The sequence below is a fragment of the Rousettus aegyptiacus genome, unplaced genomic scaffold (genome assembly GCF_014176215.1).
Source record: "Rousettus aegyptiacus isolate mRouAeg1 unplaced genomic scaffold, mRouAeg1.p scaffold_m13_p_1, whole genome shotgun sequence".
NCBI classification, from domain to species: Eukaryota; Metazoa; Chordata; class Mammalia; order Chiroptera; family Pteropodidae; genus Rousettus; species Rousettus aegyptiacus.
The window spans coordinates 68,105,428-68,128,338 of record NW_023416284.1 but is presented as its reverse complement, the minus strand read 5'-3'; the positions used below and the strand labels follow the sequence as shown (position 1 = coordinate 68,128,338).

At 35.8% G+C, this 22,911-nt stretch overlaps 1 protein-coding gene across 2 annotated transcripts; it reads right to left on the bottom strand.

Moving 5' to 3' along the window:
- Positions 1 to 13,735: 13,735 nt before the first annotated feature.
- On the bottom strand, positions 13,736 to 22,637 carry PRL (prolactin). 2 transcript variants are annotated; one of them, XM_016151864.2, is made up of 5 exons: positions 22,610 to 22,637; positions 20,151 to 20,335; positions 18,467 to 18,574; positions 16,205 to 16,384; positions 13,736 to 14,068 (listed from the first exon to the last, which is right to left on the bottom strand). In XM_016151864.2, exons 1-5 carry the CDS (start codon positions 22,635 to 22,637, stop codon positions 13,877 to 13,879), a joined length of 693 nt encoding a protein of 230 aa, XP_016007350.1. In that variant the 3' UTR covers positions 13,736 to 13,876. The 2 variants fall into 2 exon arrangements, with proteins under 2 accessions (XP_016007350.1, XP_016007352.1); XM_016151866.2 differs by having other exon boundaries at positions 20,151 to 20,332.
- Positions 22,638 to 22,911: the final 274 nt, after the last annotated feature.

Below are 22,911 nucleotides of genomic sequence, written 5' to 3'. Positions count from 1 at the left end.
CTCTGCTGGAGAACTTTGGGTACTTGTTGGTCCCTTCCTCTATATGTCCAAAATTATATCCAAGGAACTTCCTACCTTTTCCATCACGGACTAAGAGGCTTTCTGTTCACCGCATGTCCTGTTAGGCAGGCACCTCAACTATCCTAAGGAGATATTAGTCCATCCCAGTTTAAGCATATATTTCCATGCTAAGGCAGAACACAGGATATCTGCACTCTAGGTAACTGTTAAGGATTACTATCTTAAGGTCCATGCTGCTTCAATTCTAAGAAAACCTCAGTTGAACAAAAGCATATTTATACACACACACATGCATGATCACACGCGCGTGCGCACACACACACACACACACACACACACACGGGAAGGGTATGTAGTTCAGCTGAGAACTGAAGTGAGTGCTTATTGTTGTTGGCCCCTTATTTAATAACTTTTATTGAGTTGCCTTTTTAGTGCTGTGCCTCAATCTGCAGTGAGTAATTTTATGAGAAACAGTTTTATGAAACATTGCAGCATTTAGTTTAAGAATGCTATTGGGTTTGTTCTACCTTCCAGTCCCATCGTTGTAAACACCCATGGGAGAAGATTCTCTTAGATTTCAGAAGCAATAATGCCTGTTTTGGGCCAAATTTCCACCCTCATTCATGCTATGAATAATGTACCCGATTGGTCACATAGGAATCCTGGACTTCCTGGCTGTGTCCCCCAAAGCCCTCCTAGTACTGAATACCAGAAAATGTAGGGTCAACATGTGACCTTATTTACCAAGGGTTCAGATAAGCAGGCAGCTTTTGTATTCACTTTAGTCCTGGCTTCAACTAATTTCTTCTATTGTCATTTTCCCTCGATTTCATTTTTTTTATCTTCTTAGAAGTTTTAGTTTATCTCTTCTTAGTATATTGTATAGATTTTGAAAGCTACCTTTATGAAATTTATGAAAGTGAGCATTAGAGTTTTGAGAAAAGTGAAGCTTTGACCTTTCACTGTCACACGTCCTCCAAGTCTAGTGCCCATTGTGTTCTTTAAGCTGCCTTCATTTGCAGTCAGACCGCACTCAAGATTTGCTCACTGTTCCCTCTGCAGGCCTTTTTTTGTACTGATAAAATGATATTTTACCCCCTTCCCCAGGGAAGACATGAAACATGGTTGCTGTTGCTTTTGTTTCTGCATATCACTTGTGCTATGGTCTTTAAGTGTATAAATTTTAGTATAAATTTTAAAGCTTCTTGAAAGTATTAGATTCTGTGAGCTTAATGTCTTTGATGACTCATATTGTCACTCGGTTCCTTGGGTGATTTAGTACAAGATCTGAACTCTTCTCTGAAATGAACACACTCATTTAATAAAAAAATGAAGTGTTTACATAATTATTTTGATAGGAGTTGACAGTAAAGCAAAAATTCTGATCTGTGCTAGTACTAAATATTGTCAGTAAACTCATTTCTTCTTTGTCTGAAAATACTTCTTACTTAAACGGCATAGCAGAGATTCAATATATTCTGTGGGTAGCTTTAGCATTCACACTTTTGAATAAATAAGATTAATGTAGGAAAATTGTTTTGATTAAGTTATCATTCATTCACTTGTCCATTTATTCCTATAGTCAATAATTACTCAGTCCACTGTACTTTTATAGATACTGGAGATACAGTGATGAAAATGCAAAATCCCTGCCCTAGTGGGAGTTTTATTTTAGTCAGGGAAGGCAGATAATAAACACATAAATGAACTAATAAATACCGAAATGGGATAATTTCAGAGGTAGCTAAGAATAGTGACGACTTTGATTAGGGGAATCAGGCAAGGCCAATGATCTTTGATATGAAACCCAAATAAGAGAGGGAACCACTCATGCAAAGATCTGGGGAAATAATCCTCCAAGCAAAGGGGACAACAAGTGCAAAGAATCTTAGATGCAAATAAGTTGTGTTCTCAAGTTCCAAAAGTCTGGCATGGTTTGAGGGCAGAGATGTCAGAAAAGGTAAGCCACGATGATAAGGGGCAGGCAGAGAGCAGGTCACTTGGAGTCTTTAGCCATGAATACCTATTTGGGATCTTGAGGAGGTCACTTAACATGTCCTGGCCTCAGTTTCCTTTTCTCGAAAATGAAGAGGATGAAAGCTACCTCATAGTCTTGTTTGTGAAGATTTTGTGTGTTAACCAATATCAAGTACTTGAAAGAATGTCTGCACTTAGTAAGAACTATATATGGTATCTGATATTATTATGTATATATGCATGGTACAATTTCTCCCTAGCTAACAATTTATTGCCCTGATAGAATTTTAAAGCTAGAATAGATATTTGACATTATATCCAATCCTGACATTTTACAGATGAGGCTTGAGCTCAAAGAGGTCAAATGGCCTACATGAGTTCCCACAACTAGTACATAAATGTTTAGACTGGAATCTTACTTAGTCTCTTGACTCTCAAGCCAAGAGTTTTCTACGATTAGATGGTGTCGGCCTTTAGTTATCAACCTAATGGCTTAGAATTATTTTCCTTAGCCTTTGCCTTATAAAATTATATTTAGAACAGTATTATTGAACCTGAATTTTTTTGTAGAGACTGAAATGGCTACCACATTGGTAGTGAATTTACGAGCTAATGATTCACTAACTGCAAGATATTTAGAAGTAATTAGAATTTAAGATTATTCTATTTCAACTAAAATTAAACATAGATTAAAATATCCCCCTAGTAGCTCTAGCATTTATACTTTTTGAATAAGATGGATATAGAAAAATTATTTTATTTTATCATTCATTGATTCATTCATTCATTTCTTTAATAGCTTCTCTTTGCCCTATACTATTCTAAGTGAACAATGTGAAGTGCCTACTCTAGTTAAGGGAAGCAGAATACAAACACATGAATAATTGAATAAATAACTAGAAAAGGTAATTTCAAGGCAGTCTCCCAAATATTTTAAAATTGAAAAATTAGGAAATCAATGATTCGAATGTCATTATGATAGATAAGAATGTTATCAATAAAATTGGAAGAGCCAATCACACTTTAGTTAACTCATTTAAACAACTTACTTTTCAAGCTTCAGTTCTTAAGCCTCACTATCTACCAATCAACTAATTAATGGGTCACATAAACTCAAATGCAATTACACACATGGTGTTATTGAATGGTGGAGGTTATGTTAATACACAGCATAAAAACTTAGCTAAAACATCACTACATAGGACTAAAATTATTTTATCTAAAATATATGATCTGGTGGTTCAGAGTAATTTAAAATTTTAATGTGTCTCTTTCTATAACATTATAGGTTTTCCAAGGCATAGGAAAAATGGTTCCTGGGATAGTTTTTTCTTTGCCTCTTTATAGGAAATCTCTTACTTAGGAAAGGTTTTGTTTCAAAAGTTCATTTTTAAGCCATTTTGAACTCATTTGCTATAGAAGTGGTGCTTAGCATGATGGTTAGGTTTAAATGCTAGTTAATGGAAGTTTATTTCTTGTTCTTAAAGCTAAAAGGTCGAATTTCTGTTGTTCTTCTGAATTCTGGCCCAATTTGGTTAGAAGGAGTAAGCAGAGGACATGGCTTTTCTCCAGCTCTGAGCTCAGAATTGGACTAAGTGCCTCCTTCAAAACTGTAGATTTTCCTTTTGTACCCTCCTATTTTCCTTTCTGCTCCCCTGCCTCACATCGCACCCTTTTTTCAGGCCTCCAGGAGGTTTTACTTTTCCAGTGCTTGTGTGCCTTATTTTCTGTTTTCTACCTTTTGGTATAATACCAGAGTTGATCGTTGAGTAGACAATATGGTCATTTGATTTTTAGTGCGACAAGCAGGTATTTCATATTGTTGGAATGATTTCTTCTAACTTTTGTTCAGAGACCTGTTTTTAGGGTCCAAGAACTTATTTTCTCAGAGTTACCCACCTTTGCTCCCTAACAACACCCTTTGTTCAGTCAGAGCTGCAGCTGACTGGTCCTCAAAAAGGAATGTTCCTATTCCTTGCTTTGGGATGGTATACGGGGTTTGAAAATCTTTGAGATTTCACTCAATGCAAACTTAGTCCTGAAAACAAAGGCTGAAAAATTATAGCAATATCATCTGATTAGTTTGGGTTTGCCCTGCTTTTGGCATCCGCTTTATTCTTTATATTGTCTTTGTGCACTTTGCTGTCACTTTAGAGAAATATGTTACATGAGATCCCAGCCTAAGCAAAAGCAAACAGAAGCAGTTAAGTATGTCCCCACTCCACTGTGAAGGCAGTACATAGGTCTGCTGCCTGCCAAAAATAGATATAGTTTATAGTATATTCAACTCCATTGCTCATATTTTTTCATTTCCTCTTCCCAGCTGAATAAATGGGGGGAAAAGAGAAAAAAATTACTCCCATAAAAAGTACATTTTCCCCTCTATGTTCAATTATGAAGGAACATCTATAAACACAGGCATAAAGCCCAGAGGAAAGGAGATATTTCCGAAACGTTGTCTGATAGTCACTTCAGCTTCCAAATAGAAATTGTTTAGAAATATATTTAGGACATATAAGCAGAAATATTGACATATGGTATGTGATATTTGGCTGGGTTTGTGGATGACATATGAGCCTGCCTGAAGGAGCTTTGCAGGTAATTGTGTAACCTAGGAAGAGACCGATTGCCAGAAACACGGACATTCAAGGCATCTATGAAAACTTACTGATCATGTAGAAGAATTTATTTGGTGGTTAAATCATAGGACTGTAACTGATACAAAATATGAATATAATTAATGAGACTTTTATAAATAGCTAAACTATTCAGTTTTTGTTCTTATAGTTTCCAAAAGATGCTACTTGCTGGGCCTTAGGGAGCCATGGGAAAATGTGATCTTGGCCATTATTTACAGTTGAATTCTTGTTTCCAGGCTGCTTAGGGTATAATATTTATGTGTTCATTGCACTTTTACTTCTGAAGAATATGTCACATGCTCATAGGATATTTAAAAAATAAGGCACGTAGATTTATGTGAGAGAACAAGATTTGCAGTACTGCATGCTCAAACCTGTATTTATTTGAAAAGGAGAGTTTTGAAGAGATAAGATGGTCTGTTACATGCACATTGGATTGAAATTTAGAAACTTAGTGTCTGTTTCTACTTTCGCCATCTGGTTTTATGAGTTTAGATAAGTGACTTAATTATTCTGTATTTATAGGTTGCAAATATGGGAGGGTTGTCTAGTTGATTTCCAATGTATCCCAATAGGTATTTATTTGGATAAAAATCTCTATTATGCTAAGAGTATTGGCTGAAATATCTACAAAATTATACAACATTTTTAAAAAGTATTTTAATACTTTTTTTTCTTTTGCCTACAATTATTTTTACCTAATGTGATGCCTGCAGATTTTTCTATATTTATAATTTTGGAGTCAGGCAAAAAGATGTCACTCTTCCACTGTAGGCACAGTAACAATTGATTATTGAGAGACTATCTTCATGTAGCAGTTCTGTAGCCACTTGTATAATTATCAAGAAAAAATTAAAAAGAGCTCAATGAATTGAGGAGCTAGCTGGAAGTTGTAATCATAGTTAAGAGTAACCTCAAACGAATGGCAAAAATCTTTGGGACAGGCAAGAGCAGGGAGACATTAATACCTTCAGGCCTGCAAGGGCCAAGGGAGAGAGTGAACAGCGGAATCTGTAGAGGGATTTGTAGGTAGCTGTAGCTGTAGGAGAGGGCTTCTGACCAGAGCTCTTTAATCCAGTGGGAAAAGCTGGCCACTTTCCAGCAGGAGGAGAGTCATAGGGAGAAAATAAATGCACTAATCTCTTTCTCCACTGACTCTACAATCTCTTTCTAGTGTCAGCCACTAGTGAAACTAAAGCAGAAGCCAGAGGCCAAGGAAGCCAGAGGAATGCAGTCTGGTCAGGTCAACCTCCCAAGGCCAGTAACATAATAGAAAAGGATTAAGAGTGATTTTGAAGAGGCAAATAGAAAATATCACGTACATCCATATTTTATGCTATAAAAATTGTTTCTTCAATGCCATTAAAGAGTATAGAACTATTCAGATGATCTCATTGTTGGTTAAGTTGTGGTAATTTGTGAATTTTGAGAAACTGGTCATTTCTTTTAAGTTGTCAACTTCATGAGTGTAAAAGTATTTGCAATATTCTCTCATTAACTTTTTAAAATAACTGTAGGATCTGTAGTGATATCCTCTCATTCCTAATATGGGTGATTTGTATCTTCTTTCTTTTCATTTTATCAGTCTTGCTAGATGGCTATCAATTTTATTGATTTTTCCAAAGAACTAAAGGTTTTTGTTTCATTGATTTTTAAAAAATTCTCTTTCTATTTTGAGTTTATTGATTTCTATTAATTTTTTATTATTTCCTTTCATCTGCTTGTGTTGAGTTTACTTTACTTGTTTTTTTTAATAGTTTTTGAGGTATGACATTTTATTATTTATTTCAGACCTTTTCTTATTTGTAATATAAGCTTTTAGTTTTATAAATTTCCTACTCAACATTGCTTTAGCTACATCCCACATATTTTGATATGTTATGCTTTCATTTTTTAAAACTGAATTCTATGTGTTTTTTAATTCCTTTGAGACTCTTTTTGACCTATGGATCATTTAGAAATGTATCATTTAATTTACATGGGTCGATCCTTTTATCCTTGTGTAATTTCTTTATGTTATTTTTCTCTAGGAATTTGCTTTGCTTTGAAGTATACTTTATCAAATGTTAATATAGCTACTCCTGCTTTCTAAAAATTAATGTTTTCATGGCATATATTTTTTCATCTTTTTACTTCCAGATTGCATGAATTCTGTCCTAAAGTTCACTGGTTCTTATCCTTTGTTGTGTCTACTCTGTGAGTATTTTTCTTTGTTATTGTATCTTTCAGTCATATAATTTCCATTTGTTTTTTGTAACTTCTATTTTTAAGAGAATTTGTAATTTATCTCAAAGCATTTTTATGACAGTTGCTTTAAAACTTTTGTCAGATAATTAGTGTTGACATTGGTTGGTTGTCTTTTTTTCATTCAAGTTTTCATTTTCGTGGTTCTAGGTATGACAATTATTATCAGTTGTTGCTTGGACATTTTATCTTATGTTAGAAGACTCAGGGATCCTATTTAATCTTGTTTTAGTAGAAAGTCACCCTGTTTAGATTTAGCATGCAGTTCCTGGCTTAGTTTGTAGCCTTTGGTTTCATAGAAAGTTTAACATCCAAAGCCTTTGCCATGTGATTTGGTCTGTTTGATTTGCTTGATGCTGCTTGGGCTCCCACTTGCCCCTAATGGCACTGCTTCAGGAAGCAAAAGGAGTTTCCCCAGGCTGGGCCTCTGTGTGTCTCTAGGTAATAGAGGGCAGCCTGGGGCTCTAGGGAAAAAGAGGCTTTCTAGGCCACGCCTTGTTGTGGCATGATCCCCTACAAGTGCCCCAGGCGTCCCAGTGTCTCTGGGTGGAGAATAGTTTTGGACTCTTGAAGACAAAGAAACATTCCAGACCATGCTGACTGTATGGTTGGGTCTACCTTCCTGGTTCTGCCCATCCAGCCTCGTGTCCCTAGTGTGAGTTTTAGGCTCGTTGGGGCTTCTCTGGCCAGGCACTTGTTCTGACAGGATCTTCCCCTGAGAGGCGGATAGAGAGTGTTTCTGGCCTGAGCTGCTTGTTATGATGGATCCCTTCATGGGCGCCCTCTGGAGGGGACATGTCATATGTCCATGGGGACATAGAGGCTTCCAGAATCAAGTTGCTTGTGTGATGTCTCTCGCCTAGAGAGTGATTTTCCCCCATTCATCCTTCTAACTGATTGAGCCCAGCTCACCTGGTGTTCATTCAGGTTTCATCCGAGAGAGAAATGGCCCTACCCCAGCTGGGCTGTGGTGGCCTTCTTCCACTGGGTGCTACTGTGTTCCTTCTCCAGTCTCTAGTTCACCTTATTCTTACCAATAAGGAGAAGTCTATTGTAGTGGCCAGATGAGGAGTGGGCACAAACAGATCTATGCTATCTTGTCTGGACCAGAAGTCCAGGTCTGTTTTATACCGAGAAGAGACAATTTAATGAAGTAAATTGTGGAGAAAAGACTCTACACCAGGCAGGAGAAGGTGGAAGCTGGTAGCCCTCTTTCTTTGGAAGACAGGGGGAGTTGGAGAAGCACAGCAAGTAACGTCATCTCCTTCAATGTCTTTTCGTTATAACCTTGATGAGAAGCTGTTGGAACATACCTCTCGTTTACATGGATTATCCTGTCATAAAACTGGTTTCATTATGCATTATTTTGCCACAGTTCCAAGAACCTGTCTACAACATTAAGAGAGGACTTACTGTACTCTAAACAATTTGCACATCCATCTCTGAGTGAGTATGCTTCCTGTTTTATACAATTTTAAGTCTTTTGCATTTTTCACTAATTCTCTATACAAATTGATATGTACTTATAATGATAACCATACTACATTTTGTTTATTTTTGTAAGCAATTGCTTTGCTTCTGACATACCTTGAAATTTAAACCCTTGGAGAAATTCATCATAAAATTCGCATTATTATTTAGCAGTAGATGAATTGATAGAATAATAAAAAGCTATTGGTGGTTACTTAATTGAGCTTACAAAATTTTATATATGCATATGAAGAGAGATAATCATATATAATTTTATGCCCAGTCCCTTGTGGCATTCTGAGAGTTTTGATTTAAATTGTTTGTAAAAGAAATTATTTTATTATGAGAGCTAAACAACTGTGATATAATTATATGTGTGAATACAGAATCCATTAGTCCAGTGGCTTTAAAAGTGAGTGCCCACACCCCTTTGGGAAGAAAATATCAACATTTCTATTTATTTTTATCTAATTTTCCTTTAATTTATATTTTACATATATTTTTAATTCCATAATATTAGAATAGCAATGCATATATAACATTTTTAAATGTTTATAGCAGTCTCATAAAGTCAAAATAGTTTGGAGATTAGCGATTAACAGAAGATTGTCAAAATTTGTTGCATAAAACAATGGGCTTAGTGGCTCTGAGTCTTAGAATTGAAAATTCATGTTTAAACAGTTGAGCTAAATAAGATTTCTCAGTGCCTATTCACAGAGAGCCTTCATCAAAGAAACCACCTTTGCTCAGGCTCACCTGGATGCCATCAGGCTGGTATGGTGTGAAGCGTGGATCTCTTTTTAAAACATGTGATCTCTTACATTTGTTCATGCATTACTTTTCAAGTGTCTTTCATTTCTTTATTTGCCTTTCCTATCTTCACTATTCAACTAGGTTATAATTATTGCCACAGATCTCTAAGTAGCAGAGCCTATCCGGCTGCCTACTGGGCGTTTGGGAAAGATGCTACTGGGGAATAGTAATTCCGCTCTTAGAGTTTTAGTTTCAGGGGATTAGAAAGCTTTCCTTTCAAGAGCTCTTTTAGTATGTATATTATTTTAGGAGTGAGCACTTTTTAATTATTTATTGAATTAGTGATTAACTGATTGCTGAGAGTAAGAGAATGAAGGAACAATAAACAGAGATGGATTCAGGAGAAAGGAAGGAGAAACAGAAAGTGACAAATGTTGAAGGGGAACATTACTTATGCTTTGTTTAGGTTTTGTGTAGAGCTGGCTATGTAAAGGCATGGATTGTTTTCATTTTACCTTATTTATCCATCCACTATACTTTATAATGTATGTATTATTTAAGTGTAATAAGAAACTACTGCCTGACCATTTGTTATTATTCGGTAGTATAAATGCTTTGGTTCTAGTATTTGATATAGTCTAATAGAGGTGCATACCCATCTCTGTGATTTGCTAAAGTAACAACATTTTAAATGATTTCTGGTACAAAGTTGATAAAATATGGGAAAATAAAGTTCATATGTATTTGGAAGAAATCTTAATTTATCTTTTCTCCTCTCTCTTTCTCTGACTTTACCATCATTTATTTACTCATCTAGCCTCATATTCTTGAATACCTTTTTGACTCTTGTATCTACCTCATTCCCTCTATATAGTGGAGGCCTGTTGCTATTCTTAGATCTCTCACATCTTTTGCTTCTTTCCTCTAGGCAGAGCCCTTTTTGATTTTCTTTCAAAGTGTTATGATAATATTCCAACTTGTTTCTGGACCATTTCTTTTTCTCTATAAGTCCCAGACTCTCACAACCCTCCAAACCAGATTAATATTCTATTTTCCAATTCTAGACATACTGTTCTCTTACATTAAAATTTCCCTGTTTCCTGTTGCCTTGCAGAATAAATACAAACTCTACAAATTCACATAAACGATGCTCCACAATACATAAACAATCCTTACAACAGTTTTCTCCATTATTACCCTACAGTAATATGTACAGCATATCATGGGAACATAATAATGAAAGATATTACATATCTCTTAAAAAAATAAACATTTCTTGCATTTTCACCAAACTTGATTATTTACTGATACCTTATAATGCCATATTAACTTCTCAGTTCCTTTATGATATAAATATAATAAAATGATTCTAAATTAATTGACCAATATGCTGTCTTCCTATTTTTGCCTACATAATCCCATCAAACCTTTAAAATTCCATCATAAAACCGTCATGATCATGTCACTCCAAAAAACTTTCTTCTCACATCCAGATGTCTCCTAGCTATTCTTTAATTCACTCTAGCACTTTGTTTAGCATAGGCTATTTTACTAACTTTTCTCTATTATATAGTGTGGTAAATTTGTATGTTTATGTAACACTCTCTCTGCAACTTGAGAATAAACTTCTGGAAGCTAGAAATCTTTCTTACCTCTCTTTCAGTCTTTTTAGTAGCTATGACATGTGATTCACTAATCTATGAGATCAGTGAATTTCAAGGGTTTTTCATTTGTTTCTGTTTTGTAACCACAGCTATTGTTCTTGCTATAGCAGGGTTATTCCTTCAAATGTAATTCTACATGGAAATCTGTGCAAGGAGAAAAAAAAAAAGACTTACCTTGGTGGGCAGGAGAGTTCTTGTTATATTTTCCCTAAATATCTTCTTTCTAGCTACCCCTTGCTGACTCTACAGAACACCTATGGCTCTGCTCGATTTTGTCTGAAAACTACAGTATTCAGTTTATATGTCATGGTCAAGCAGGGAGAGACCTTTTATTATCACCAGCTCAGTTGTTTAACTGGCCTTAAATTTGTGCGTAGAATAAACTTTTAAGAGAAGAATACATGAAGACGTATGTGGGCTAGTGGTGAACTTATGTTTCATACAATTGCATTGTTCTTTTATTGCCAAATTTCACCCCTGATAAATATCATCCTCTCTGTTGGAAATATCTAGAAATTGAAGAAAAGGAAGTCAAGTGGGTAACACAATAGAATTAGATGTTTGCAGCAATAAATGACTTAGAAAGAAAGTGCATAAAGGTTTCCCCCATACTCTTATGCTTTTTAAAAGAAGAAAGCTGAAATATGAGAAAGCTGGCATTTTGCATGCATGCGGGAGCAAAGGAAGAGATTGACAGATTGGTTTGGGGGACAGTTCTGTTTTATTCTGAAAGGTTTGGGTCATCACAGCTAGAAACAGGAGCAAGACTCAGACAAAAATAATTTTGGTAATAAGGGAAGAGATTGGTTTTGGTAGACAATGTTTCTATTCAAAAGGGAAAGACCTCTTTAAATGGCAGGAGAAAATGACCTGAAATCTGATATGAAGAGGTGCCAAATTCTGCTCATCTCTAGAACTATTCCAAGTCAATTATTAAGGGCAAAGAATACTCCTAATATAAAAGGTCATTTTGTAAAAGAAGGAGAGAAGAGGAAATGGAAGGTAAAAGGAAAATATGAGATATTTGCTCTTAGAGCATAAAAATTTAGGTCTTCACCAAATACGGTATTCCAATAGTATCTTATCATTCACAGTTGTTTTTTTATTCACTTTTCTTTTCTTTTTTTTAATTTTCCCACCCTCTCCCTCTTCCTTTCTGCATCTTCATCCCTCTTCTCCTCTACCTTTTAATTTCATCTCTATCAGGATGTTGGATGGAATATTTCCTTTTGTCTGTTGTCTAAAATTTCCTACTAAAGCCCTAAAGCTACTGCAAAAACAGTCTGGCAATACCTTGGTTTTCTAAGGAGAACAAGCAAGAGATTGGTCCTTATCCCAGGTTGTTTAGAGGCAGTCGAACAAACCGAACTGCCCTAATCCAGTCACCTCTCTCCAGTATCAATCAATAGAAGATTAAATGTATGAGGAGTGTGTTGCATAATTCAGTGGCAGAGTAGGGAATAATTGTAAGGCCAACTCTCTAAGATGATTATTGACTGAGATAATTACTCATTGGTTCTAGAAGAAGGAGATAATGTCATTTCATTCCTGTTAATATCTGCTTATGAATTCAACTTTCTGATCCACTCTGTGAAGAAGAGAAGAGGATTGTCAAGAGATTCCACCAGGAAGGGGTCAGAAGCAATCTAGTATTATTGCCACTCAGTTAGAGTGGTTTTGATGCCTGTGTTTCCTGTGGTTCAACTGGTAGATAGCTGATCTTAGGTCAATTTTCTATAGTAGGGTGCTTATGAGACAAGGGGAACAACAGTAGATACTGTGGAGAATACTGCAGATGGCAGAGCTACGGGCTGGAGAGAAGAATCAAGGCAGAGTATTTCCTCTGGTAAAGAAACTGTATAGAGAGGTGTCCCCACTTGTGAATGTCCTGGAGAATTGCAAGAGAAACACTTGCCACTCCGAGGGAATTCAAGGTTAGTCCCTCTCACCAATAAGACGGCTACTCTAGCACCGCATAAGTCAGAAATGTCAGGACTTCCCCATCTCTCCTCATCCTAGATAGCCAGAGGAATGGAGATCCAGATGAGAAAAGGGGAAGAAATCTTGAAGAACTTTCCACATTAGGTCTGTAATCTATAATAGGGGAGAGGAAAGCATTAAAGAGGTTGAATATAGGATGGGGTTGAAACTTGCCTGGACTGGAGTTGTTAGACCATGAGTGACTAGACGTATGGCATGTGTCCAACATGATACTAAGGAAATGAGAATTCAGTAGAGCATTGTTGAGGACAGCCCCTGGAAAAGGATAAAACTATTTCATGTGTGTATCTGCCAAGGTCTGAATGTTTGTGTCTCCCCTGAATTCATATGTTGAAATCTTAATCCCCAAAGGGATAGTAGGTGGGGTCTTTGGGAGCTAATTAAGTTATAAGGATAGAACCCTCATAAATGGGATTAGTGCTTTTATTAGAAAGGCCCACAGAGCTCCCCAGCCCTTTCTGCCATGTGAAGATACAATGAAAAGCCTGTGACTCCTCATCCAACCATGGTGGCAGCCTGATCTTGGACTTCCAGCTCCCAGAACTGTGAGAATTAAATTTCTGTTGTTTATGTCACCCAGTCTGCAGTATTAGCCCGAATGTACTAAGAAAGTATCCAAATAATTTTAGACTGTTCGGTAAACCTCATGTTATTTGGGTGCATTATGTATTCATAGTACTTATATTGTCTGCCATAACCCTGTGAAAGTTAGCTGGATTTTGTAAAGAATCCTGAGAATTCAATCTTCTTGTTAGCATAACCAACATAATTAATAATTGTCAAATTCTTTGATTCTAATAACTTGACCTGTAATAATTTACTGTGGCTCTAAAGTAAGCTGATAACTGTCTTATTTGTAATGCTAGCTTCTGCCATTTGTGACAAATTTTAATAGGAACTTCTCAATGGTAGTGATGGATTGTCTTTTGATTTTCTATTAAATGAAGAAAAGAAACTTTGACAAATTGCCTCCAAGGACTCAGCTTTTATTTTTTAAGATGAGACCCATTACACCAAGCATGCATTAAAAAGCTGTAAAACTAAAAGAAGCTTGCTGTGGATGGATCATTAAGAACCATCACAGAAATAGATGGAAAGGATGTGGGCTTAGCAGTTGTTGTTGTAGATGATTCGGCACTTTAGGAGCTTGAGATAGTTGTCAATCTTATGTGAATCCCTGCGTAGGCAGTGGAGCAGGTTATAAAAAGCAAAAAGGCGAGTGTCTTCATCGGCCATCTGCAATGATGGAAGTCCCGACCAGACAGAATAGACCTCATTTTCTTTGACTCCAGGATGAACCTAATAACCAAAAAGAGAGTGATTTATTAGTAGTATTATTAGTAGTTGATTATCTTTGTTTCTTCTAAATGTTGAATTAAGATTTGTGGAAGAGATATGAATGTAAAACTATCAACAGAGGCATGGATTACTGAGCCAGTGTATCAGAAATCTATTTATAATGTAAAGCTATAAGCAAAACTCATATATAAGTTACCTCACATGTACATGATCACAGATAAAGGGTGTTTGTGCAGGAGTAGATAAATGGAGAGCCAGAAAGTTGCTATTTGAATGTAGAAGTGAATGTGACCAAAGGACAATGAAGGAGCTAGCTTCGATCCTCTCATTTGAGGAACTATTTCATTTCATGAATCTTGTCTTTATTTCCTCTGACAGATCACTATAATTACATTGATTTTTTCCTGCTTTGAGCTGATTCTAGTCTCCACATAGTCTATGTACTAGAAACCTTAGAAACGATGAGGATTCTACTTGATGTTTTAAGGTGCAGATGACCTGCTGTAGTAAGGAGACTTTCATAATCCACCCAGGATAGATAAGCCCCAAATTTCTATGAGGAATAGCAATTTTCTTTTGAGGTGTGTGAGGTGGGAGGTGCTAAGAAAAGTACCTATGAGAAGGGGGTACTGGCAACAACCCTACCAGTTGTGAGGGACAGTAGTGGGTGGGAGCATGATTGTGATAATAAAAGGCCACTGAGCAACATGATGGAGGAGCATGTGCCTCTCAGCGTTCTATGAGCGCTTACGGGCTGGGAGTGACCAGGGGCCTGAGAATGAGCAACAGCTTGGCAACTAGGGATGTCAGCTAGTTTGGAGATATACTATGCGGGGTGCCTGTAAACTCTAATTGCTACAATAACTTTCTCCTGCAGACTAAGAATATTTCTTGAAACCTGAGATTCCCCACTGTAATTTAAAGCGTGTGTGTGTTGTGTGGTGTGTATGCGTGTGCGTGCGTGTGTGTGTGTGTGTGTGTGTGTGTGTTTGTTGAGTTGTTTTATGTTTTTTATTGGTGCTTGAGTCCTAAGGCAAAATTTACTGTTCATGAGACGATAATACGAACAAGAGTAAATAAATATGTAGTAAACAAGAACAGAAAATGAAATATTATAGAGCAAATAAGTGACTATGAAAGTTGGCCAATGGTAATGAAGAAAATAACTTGAAAATCTAGGTGTTTATTTCACATGTCCTAAAGTTAAAATGTGCTTTGTATTTGTGTTGAATATATTCTTTTTCTATGAAAATGACCAAAATGATACATGATAACATGTACTTTGTACTCAATAAGAGAAATATAAAATTCCTCCTATTATTATCCCTATAATCATATTTTTCTTTAGATGATACATTATCTCAGAAAGCTGTTTAGATGTTACTTTACTCATGTTGAAATTACTCCATCTAAATGGAGATATATATTGCAAATGTTACCTCAATCTAAATATGACAAATTATTTGGGGAGATTAAACGCAATGTATGTGTTTCATTTTTGAAGCCTCCCCAAACAAAATTTAGGATATGTGCCTTTCTATAGATTCCAAAATAAAGAACATTTCAGAAAAGATATAGCCCCTTCTTTAGTGACCCACTGAAATCTAGCGTGGCCTCATCTTTTCGATCTTCCTTCTCTAACAAATATGTCTAGCAGAGGGGGCAGGAGGGAGTGGGAAGAAACACCATCCAATCTGATTTTGATTTTCTTTTTTCTCCCTTCCCACTCTGATGCTTTGGTGTGGGGAGAAAAGATGAAGAATATGAGCAGAATTTCAAAAACAAGCATCCTGGAATGCTCTGAGGAAAACTCTGATCTTGCAGATTCTATTTTCCAGTTTTCTTTTCCTTTGAAAATATTTTAACTGCTTGCCTGAGGAGAGACCAAGGCTTGGGTGGATTTGTCTGCAGTGTAGGGAGGCTGCACCTGTCAAATAACACAGTAGAATGCTAAGACTCACTTACAATAGAATCTGTCACTACACATGAGTAGGTCTTGATTTATTTAATAGCAATTTAGAATTTAAAATGCCTAAATTTTGTTCTTGAAAAGTGTAGTATTTCAATACTCATTCCTCATCAGAGAGGTCACCTCTTTCATCAATGAGAAAAATGAAGTGTGAAGAAACCCCTCACCTGGCCGACTATCTTCTCCATGCCTTCTAGAAGCTGTTTGTTTTGTTCCTCAATCTCTATGGCTCTAGACAGGATAGCATCTGGGGCTTCTTGCATACCACGCACTTCCGTAACTAGATGATACAGAGGGTCATTCCAGGAGCGCAACACTCTGAGTACCAGGTTCAGGAGGTCTTCGTGCTAGGCAACCGTTAAAACAATTGCATTAGAATAAGCACAATATGATGGGTTACATATGATTTTTGATCAGGGAGACTGACCTAAATACCTCTTTTTCATTTCTATGTGTAAAATTTTTGTAGGTGGTAAAATTTGTAAAATTATAAAATTTAAGCTATTGGCTTACACTTCGCTAAAATTAAAAAAAAAAAAAATCTGGCTTATTTAAATAACTATTCCTTCCAATGAAAATTCTAATTTATAACCCATAGAATTTTATTTTCCTTCTGAAATGCTACCATTTGCCTGCTCAGGGTATTATTTTTATATCTGACTGCTTTGCTTGTCCAAGGGGAGAAACCAAAGAGTTTTGTTGGAACTCCATTTGTACCTTTTCTGACTTAGGAAAGATAGATTTCACCAGTGCTAATGACAAAGGGTCCAAATCATTTTCACCTGAAAATTTATTCTTATTAATGAATCAAGTCATTTATTAATATGTTCACTTGTGAGTTTTAGCTTTATTTTACAATGTTAGAACAAAGCAACAACAAAGAAGACACGGAATTCGGAAACATGCTTCCTCAATCTGTGAACCCTGCCCCATGCTGCTATCAGAGAAGTCTATTTATTAATGTATTCAGGTGAATAAAATGGCACAATTCTATCTTTAGTTACAGCATTGAAGGAATTCACAATGAAGGTTTTTGCCTTCTAGTTTACTACTACCAGGATTATGCATGAACATTCAGAGCTGATCAGCTCTGATTTAAAATATTTGCTTTCTTGATGTCCATGAACTAATCTAGTAGTAAGGGACATGAAGAATAGAGAAGAATTGAATAAACATTGCAATGGAGACATGTACAAGGATATAAAAGAAAGGAACTGTAAAGAGCAGGCCATATCATGCATGGCAGTCTAGTTTTGCGGAGGGTATTGTAACAGTGAAAGTGAGAGTTTTGAACTGGATGAAGCCCAGGCCCACTGCTCACTACTGGTGTGACTTGTGCAAATTCTATAGCCTCTCCAAGCCTCTGTGTCCTTATCTCAGTAAGTGTAATAACAGTACCTTATGTTACAGGATTTTGTGTGAGGATTAAATTCAGAAATGCACATAAAGTGCTTTGCACAGTGTCTGGCAGGGTAGTGGCTCTCAATAAATTTTAACTCCTCTTCTTCCTCCTCCTTCTTTACTTTCTTTTATTTTATTATTATCATAATTGTTATTGATGAGCTTAAATGTCATAAAAAAATGCTGGTACCATTAACAAAATTATAAAGAGAGAACAGATTGTATTTATGGGGGTAAATATATAAAGATGTTTATTTTAAATTATGTTAAATTATGTTCTGGCAGGGAATTAGAAGGGAAAACTTATAATGATTAAAAAATAGAAGTTGAGATAAATGATCTGGGCTCCATATGTAGTCTTTGTTGTCATTAGAATAGAGGCATAATCTTAGTCATGTTGTCGTCATCAAAATAGAGGCATAATCTTAGTCATGAGAAACAAAGCATCATATTTTACAGGACCTGCCTTGGGGGAAGACTTATCATTTGGAAGAAAGAGGTCGCAAACAAATGAGTGAATAATGAAGTAAGAGAACTGGGAGAGGCTTGAAAATCCAGAAGAGGTGGTTCAGATGGTGCAGAGGTCAGTAATGTGACAATGTGAAATGCTGTCCTTGTAGGAGCCACTAGTAACATGTTATAAATAAAGTTGCATTTGCAGTTCTTACATATCTATGAATTTTGCAAACCTTACATTTTACACATGAAAGTCTAATGCATCTCATGCTTTCACACAGTGTAATATATGAAGTCTTGGGTCTAAGGCATTAGTTAACATCATGTCGTCTATGTGGACAATTTATAGATTTGTTATTTAATTTGCTGCTACAATCTTTAGTCAGAATTTGATTTTACTAATAATTCATTGACTACATAATGTAATTTTTCTTTGATTACTTACTCTTCCTCCTCTTTGCTCTGAACATGCAATTATCATTACCTATTGTAGTGCCTCCAATAATCTACAACATGGTAATACCAGTGTACTGCCTCAGTTGTTTGGGTGAGAAACCTGGAAAAAGACTCACCTTGATCTGTTGGGCTTGCTCCTTGTCCTCAGGGGTAGAGAGGGAAGAAGTATGGCAGCTGTTGATGGTCTTGGTAATAAACCCTCTGCCCTGGGCATACCGTTTATCCTGGAAGTGATCAAGGATTTCAATTAGGGCGATTTGGGCATTTGATTGAATCAGTGAACCTATTACCAAAATATTAACAAATTTGATACATGTATAACTTTTTTTAAAATGAAAGCCACATACAAATTGAAACTCAAAATTTAAAGTCACCCTTTTCTCTGCCTTTTCTTTCTATTATTTCTATAAACATTTTTTTTTAAATCAAAGCTTTCTAAATTCCAAACTCTTCTTATCTTTATTCCTTGTTTAAGTTCAACCTTCCCACAGGTTACTATTTGGAAAGCAAACACTAAAAATACTAAAAATATAAAATATTAAATTAGTTATCATTTTTCTTTAGTATTTAAACCAAATGTTATGGTGCATATATACCTATATTTAGCCTTTTAATCTCTTGTTTACTGTAGGTCTGAATTGATATGCTCTTTAATAGGAATTATAACATTATAATTTTTCTTTGACTCATCTCTGAATCTACATATATATATTTTATCATGTTCATCATTAATACAGAATACAATTTGCCGATCATGACAAAATAATGTTCGAAAAACAAGGCCTAAAATTTAAGGAAATATTAAGCAATGTACTGAGAATAAGAACAGGAGAAAAATAGCTAAATGCATTGACAAATAAAAATGAATCTTTAAAAAAAATGTTGAAAGAGATTACTAAGAAGATTTTGAAGACAAAAGATGGCCAGTCAAAAATGGAAGATGAAAGAAAAATAGTGAATAAAAAGAACTATATAAATACACATTTATTACAATCATTGAACCACATTCTTTATGGAAACCCCTTGATTTATCAAAGCTCTAATCCAATGTATGATCCTTTATTGACCTAAAAGAGTTAACATACGACTTTCAAAGTATCTTAATCAGAACGAGAATAATTGTTTCCAGATCTAAACTAATCCCTCTATTTTAATTCTAAACATATATACTGGAATTCTTAGAACAAATAATTCACAGTATTCTTGGGTTTCAGAAAGCCTAGCTATAGTTACTTGTTTATTTTCCTAACATGTATTCAGCTTAGTTTAACTCTGTTCAATCCACCCAATTCACTGCAGTGCGATGTTCACTTATTGGATATCTGCAGTGTGCTAGGTGAAGAATGCCTTAGGAGACATGCACCTTCCATGTAAGGATGAGTAATCAACAACATGTTTCTTTTTCCTCAGCCACACCTAAAAGTACTTTATGTTAGGTGTCTGTGTCCCCCCAAATTCATATGTTGAAGCCTCAACATCCAATTTGGAGATAGAATTTTTATGGGGATAATTAAGGTTAAATGAGGCCATAAGGGTGGAGCCCTGATACAGTAGGATTATTTTCCTTATAAAAAGAAGCACCACAGAACTTCTCTCTCTCTCTCTCTCTAAGAACTGTTGAGATTTCATGAAACTGTCCCTTTCTTCTTGTTTCACATTTTATAAACTGATGCTTTCTTTTGTCTAGAAGGTACATAATTTGAAAGTTCGCTCTTGCGTTTTCCTTATTTAAAGTGTAGTGTAGCCCAGTCATTCATGTGAAGGTTTCTTCTGGGCAGAAACATGAACTGTTGTACTTACAAATTCGTTGAACATTTCTGAGGAGAGGTTGTGGATGTAGTGAGACAGGATGACTGCACGCTCAAACAGGTCTCGGAGGGACACTTGGCAGTTGACGGCCCCACCAGCACAGATGGGCAGGGAGTCCACGCTCTTGCACAGGAGCAGGTTTGACACCAGCAGCAGCAGGAGTAGGAGTGATCCTGCTTAAACAAAAACAGGAGCCGTTCTCAGATGATCTATTCAACTGAGGTTATCAAAAGTCATCCTGTGGAGGACAGCCTTATCTCTTTCTACTGCCCTCTGCATAACTTGGTACTATAATGGCTGAGGTGCGGAAGAATCGACACCTTCCACTGTGTAAATTTAGACATATAATTATATTTGCACAGATATGTAATTTGAGAAGTAGGTTACTCCCTACATTTTTGTATTGCTCCCAGAGGTGCTTCTGTACCTTGCAAACATTTGAAACTTAAATTAATTCTGAGCCAGAGCGTTTAGGTCAATCCTTGAAGATAGTTTGGGTCTTGGGAATTTCTGAAAATTTTCAACATCCTAGCTCTCTAGGATTAAAAAAATGTTTAACTCTCTGTTGACTAACGCTTTCATTTAGACACTGAAATGGCAAGAATAGCCCAGTCGATCTGTTTGTTTTACATTCATACTTAATAAGAATAAGCACATGATTGACCGATTGCTAATATTGAATATGAAGAGAATACTATCATAAAGATGATGCTGTAGCCTAGATCTGCTAATTTATTTCCATAACCCCGTGTGTTTGCTTGACACTTTGCTAAAAGCTTTAAGTTAAAAAAAAAAAATTGTTTGTTTCACAATAACCCTGAGATATCCTCGATCTTCATTATGATCATCGAATTACACTGATGAAAGAGAATTCTTAGAGATGTTACGTGATCTTTTCCCAGTCCCATTACCAGCAGATGGAGGAAGCTGGACAGCAGTACTGTCACATTTTCACTTCCTCGTCTTGCATCACACACACCTGTGTGCTCTCAGTCTGCATACATGTAACAGGAGCCGCCTCAGTAGCCGCGATGTCTTGAAGAGGCCATTGCCATTACTTGTAAAGAACAATATTTTGTCTTTGATTATATGATAACAGTAGCCCTAGGAAGTTGACTTTATCCACTTTTTCTTCTCTATTAAAAGCCTATTTTAAAAATCTTTGACAATTATTTTATATTATTTAGTTATCAATTTTCTATCTCAGCAGATGGACAGAGATGCACCTCTAATGGACAGAAATAATATGTCAAAATCACTTTTTAACTTTAAATGACCCCAACAGAACATCTGATATAAAAATGTGTTGAGGAGAAAACTAAAGTTTTTACAAAATCCTCAATAAATGTACTTGGGAGTGTCCGAGATAAAAGTAGGTAAGTGCTGAAGATTTCTGTGTGAAAAAAAAATACCTAAACCTAAATATCTAAAAACAACTTAGTATAGAATGTAACTAAACAAACTTCTAGCTACAAAATATAAAATATTAATGTTGTGAGATGATTCATGTAAGACTTAATTTTTCGAAAACATGATGTTTCCCTAAAGTTTATGTCCATTATAGTCATGTAACATAGCTGAATGGATATTTTATCTATAGGTGTAAATAAAAAGTACCTTGCAGGTAGAGAAATTGGTTCTAAGAGATTCACAACTGGATAGATATTCTTTAACTCTGAATACATTTATCTGTACATTTATCATCTGAAGGATTTTCATAGTCTAAGATGAGATAAAGTAGATAAATCTTTTGGTTCTTTGTTTCATAAAATAAATTTTATGGTTGTACTAATTTATTTTTCTTATAAATGTCAGCCAAGAAAGTATAAACAGTATTTAGTAGCCTGTTTTTTCCTTTTGAAATGTCATTAGGCTTAAATCCAATTTGACAAAGTATTGTAAGAGACAATTCTGTTACCATTGTCTATATTTTGGTTTCAAAGTTGCAAATTTTATCAGGTTGACTCATCTTGCCCAAATCACATAAGAGGCCTGGGAATCAGAAAATGTTAGTTTCTGCCTTCCGGAGTTGTGATAAATTACACTTTTGATCTTATTCTTGTTCAGGGTTTCTCAACCTTGGCATGGTTGGCAATATGAGCTGTATAATTTCTTGTTCCGAGAGCTGTACTGTACATTGTAGTATGTTAAGCACCATCTATGACCACTACCCACTAGATACCAATACCTCACCCCCCAATTAAGACAAACCAAAAATATCTCAGACATTATCTATATATCTCTGGAAGAAGAAGGATTCCTCCATTTGAAAACTGCTGTTCTATTCTATTGTGCCTTGTATAATTGCTTTGTAGAGCAATGATTAGATAGCTTTTCTAAAGTCTGTAAAGCTGAAACCTCTTGCTAAGAGAATATTGACTAAAATTTCGAATTAGTACCCCCACAGAAGTATTGATAAAGCCAGCAACTCAGTAAGTTATTGAACATACCTTTCATTGACAACCCTTTGTTGTCCATGGTGGTGATAATTTCAGAAAACACGTCTTGCCAGAGAAGATCTGGTAGTCCTACAGCTTTCTCTTCCCCAGATATTGGCTTTATAAGCCTTCGACGTCTTCATGAATATATTTAATCAGGCATTCGCTTCCCTTTTACCAGTCATCTATTTCCGTCATTGAGATTACTCCCATAATTTCAAACATCAAATGGTATTTTATTTCTTATTCATATTCAAGAAGACATACTGGCCAGAAATGAACATTCTAAGAAGAATTTTGATTAATTAGACCAA

Excerpts from the sequence above, each read along its gene's own strand:
- PRL (XM_016151864.2), bottom strand. The coding sequence starts at position 22,637 with ATGGACAACAAAGGGTTGTCAATGAAAG. Across the intron at positions 18,575-20,150 it reads CAGAAATGTTCAACGAATTT|GATAAACGGTATGCCCAGGG; the intron begins GTAAGTACAACA and ends GATCACTTCCAG. Across the intron at positions 14,069-16,204 it reads TGGAGAAGATAGTCGGCCAG|GTTCATCCTGGAGTCAAAGA; the intron begins GTGAGGGGTTTC and ends TTTGGTTATTAG.